Consider the following 2,182-nt stretch of genomic DNA (forward strand, 5'->3'; position numbering starts at 1 on the left):
TGTGCCCGTCACTTACTGGCAGCTTCCCAGAATCGTATTGTGGATGGAGCGGTCTTTGCAGTGCTGAAGGCTGTCTTTGTTCTGGGTGTGTACCTGTGCTGGCCTGAACCTGTAAGAATGTTTTTTTTTGGGGGGGGCGGGGGGAGAAAGGCACTGTATTGCATGTGTTGACTACAGAAGGCCAAAGGAGATCTGTTTTGGTGGATATGTGGCTTGTCTGAAGCCCTTTTGTTGAGCTGTAAACATATTTAAACATATGTAAACATATGTATCTCTTAGCTGGAGAGAGATCGCTGATCACAGAGAGTTTACAAAAGCTCAAGATGTTTTGAGGGGTCAGGCTTTGGGTTTAGCATTGATGATTAAGTGACGTTTGTGCTTTTCTTGTAGGAGATGCAGAACTGAAAGGCTCTGGCTTTTCTCACCCTGGAGGTGTCGATGATCTCATGGATGATGAGCTGGGCACCAGGAAGGCTGGTGGTCGAGTAGTAACTGTAGAAACGGCTAGCTTGGATATTTATGCCAAGTATGTACTAAGGAGTATATGTCAACAGGTGAGTCTGTTCCAGGGTTTGTTCTTATTCCTTCTGCAGACAGATAGATCCCGTATGACTTTCTGCAGATTGGGTTTTGCAAGTATTTGTTTGAAAGGTAGTAAAGAACCTGCGATGGTTCTGCCACTTGATGGCGCCAAGGATTGCTCACCATTAAGGAAAACCAGAGGCAACCAGTTGAAAAGAATTAGGTGTTGCAGCATGCAGGGACTGCACATCCCCTTTGCTTTGGCAACAGCACAGGGCTTATGTCCAAGGAAGGGAGTGCTGGGAGTGATTTGCTGAGATGTGTGCTGGAGGCAAAGAAGATAAGCATGAGAAAGACAGCTTGTTGAAGTGATAAATGGTGCCTTTCAGAATGCAGCTTAAGTGTTGCTTGTAGCTAGGCTGTTAATGTATCCCTGGGCTTTACAGTGCCCTGTTTAATTAATTAAAGGAACAACAACAAAAATTTTTTGCTTAGCCTAATCTGACAACACCAGTATTTCTGTTCCTTTGTGGAAAATTAACATTTGAGGAACTGAAACCTGGCTAATAAGGTACTTAGTTGCAGGTGGAGTGGCCGTTACCACTGCTTTATGAAAATGGGTGTTGAAGGGTGTCCTTGGCCTTGGTTGCAAATTTATTCTGTCAACAGGAAAGATGCAGAGTTACAATTTGAAACCTGTGTTCTGTATTACAATTTGAAACCTGTATGCTGTAGTACTAATGTGTAAACACAATGTGTTAGTGCTGCATTGTCCTCATGCTTTGTGATACTGCTGTTCATTAGTTGGCTCACTACGTAGCAATGTTACCAGCCTACCAAAAAGGAATTTGAGCCACCTATTTACAAGAATAAACTCAACTGAATTCAGGTGTTCCTGAAACCTGGCTGTAGCATTGACAGAAGTAGTTATTCCCTTGCTCCTCTACATAGGAAGGGCTCGCAGTAGGTAGAAAGCGTGTGTGTGTGTGTGTTTGTACAGGAGGGGGCAGCAGTGTCAGGTATCCCTGCTCGTACCAGTTGTTGGCAGCACTGGTTATGTAGGAGTGAGCATTCCAGTAGACACCAGTGTGTACCACCAAATTGTGCCAGAGCTCCTGCAGGGTTTCTGCAGCTGTAAAGGGCTGGTAAAATGATGTGTTTAATACTAGCACCTCCGGTGTGAGCGATGGATGCCGCAGAACTCACGCTACCAATTCTGAAATGTCTGTAGAATGCCTTAAACTATAGGTTGTGATCTCTCAAACTCAGAAAATGTTGCATCTCATATTCAGGTGTATATTTTATAATAGACTTCATCACAAGTGGGTGGGGAAAAGGAGCCGATTATAGAATTAAATTAAAGGTTTCGTAGGTGCAAACGATTATGACGTAGTTGCTTGTCTGCGCTTTAGCCTGTTTAAATTAATAAATGTAATTGTGACTGCCCTTTTGAAAAGGTTAATTTTGTAAAGCTGTGATAAACCACAGTGGGAACCAAGAGGGAGGCTTGAGCCAAAGGTGCTAACCTGAACCTGGTGATTAGGATGGTGGAGTTGTCCATAGTGCTTGGAAAATGTGTTCATCATGCTGTCTTGTGAAAGAGGCAGGTGAGGGACTCTGTTTCAGCAGTATAAAGGCTGTGGTGGTGGCTGTTTTGTAG

General features: G+C 43.8%; 1 protein-coding gene across 1 annotated transcript in view; it reads left to right on the plus strand.

The window, feature by feature from the left end:
- The window catches only part of MED12 (mediator complex subunit 12), a 34,660-nt gene that overhangs the window by 19,869 nt on the left and 12,609 nt on the right, over window positions 1–2,182 (plus strand). Inside the window, 2 exon segments of the mRNA XM_009881814.1 lie at window positions 1–85; window positions 391–554. The exon segment at window positions 1–85 is cut by the window's left edge and continues 31 nt beyond it. Coding sequence (XP_009880116.1) covers window positions 1–85; window positions 391–554 — 249 coding nt within the window.

Source organism: Charadrius vociferus, unplaced genomic scaffold (assembly GCF_000708025.1).
Source record: "Charadrius vociferus isolate BGI_N301 unplaced genomic scaffold, ASM70802v2 scaffold472, whole genome shotgun sequence".
NCBI lineage: Eukaryota > Metazoa > Chordata > Aves > Charadriiformes > Charadriidae > Charadrius > Charadrius vociferus.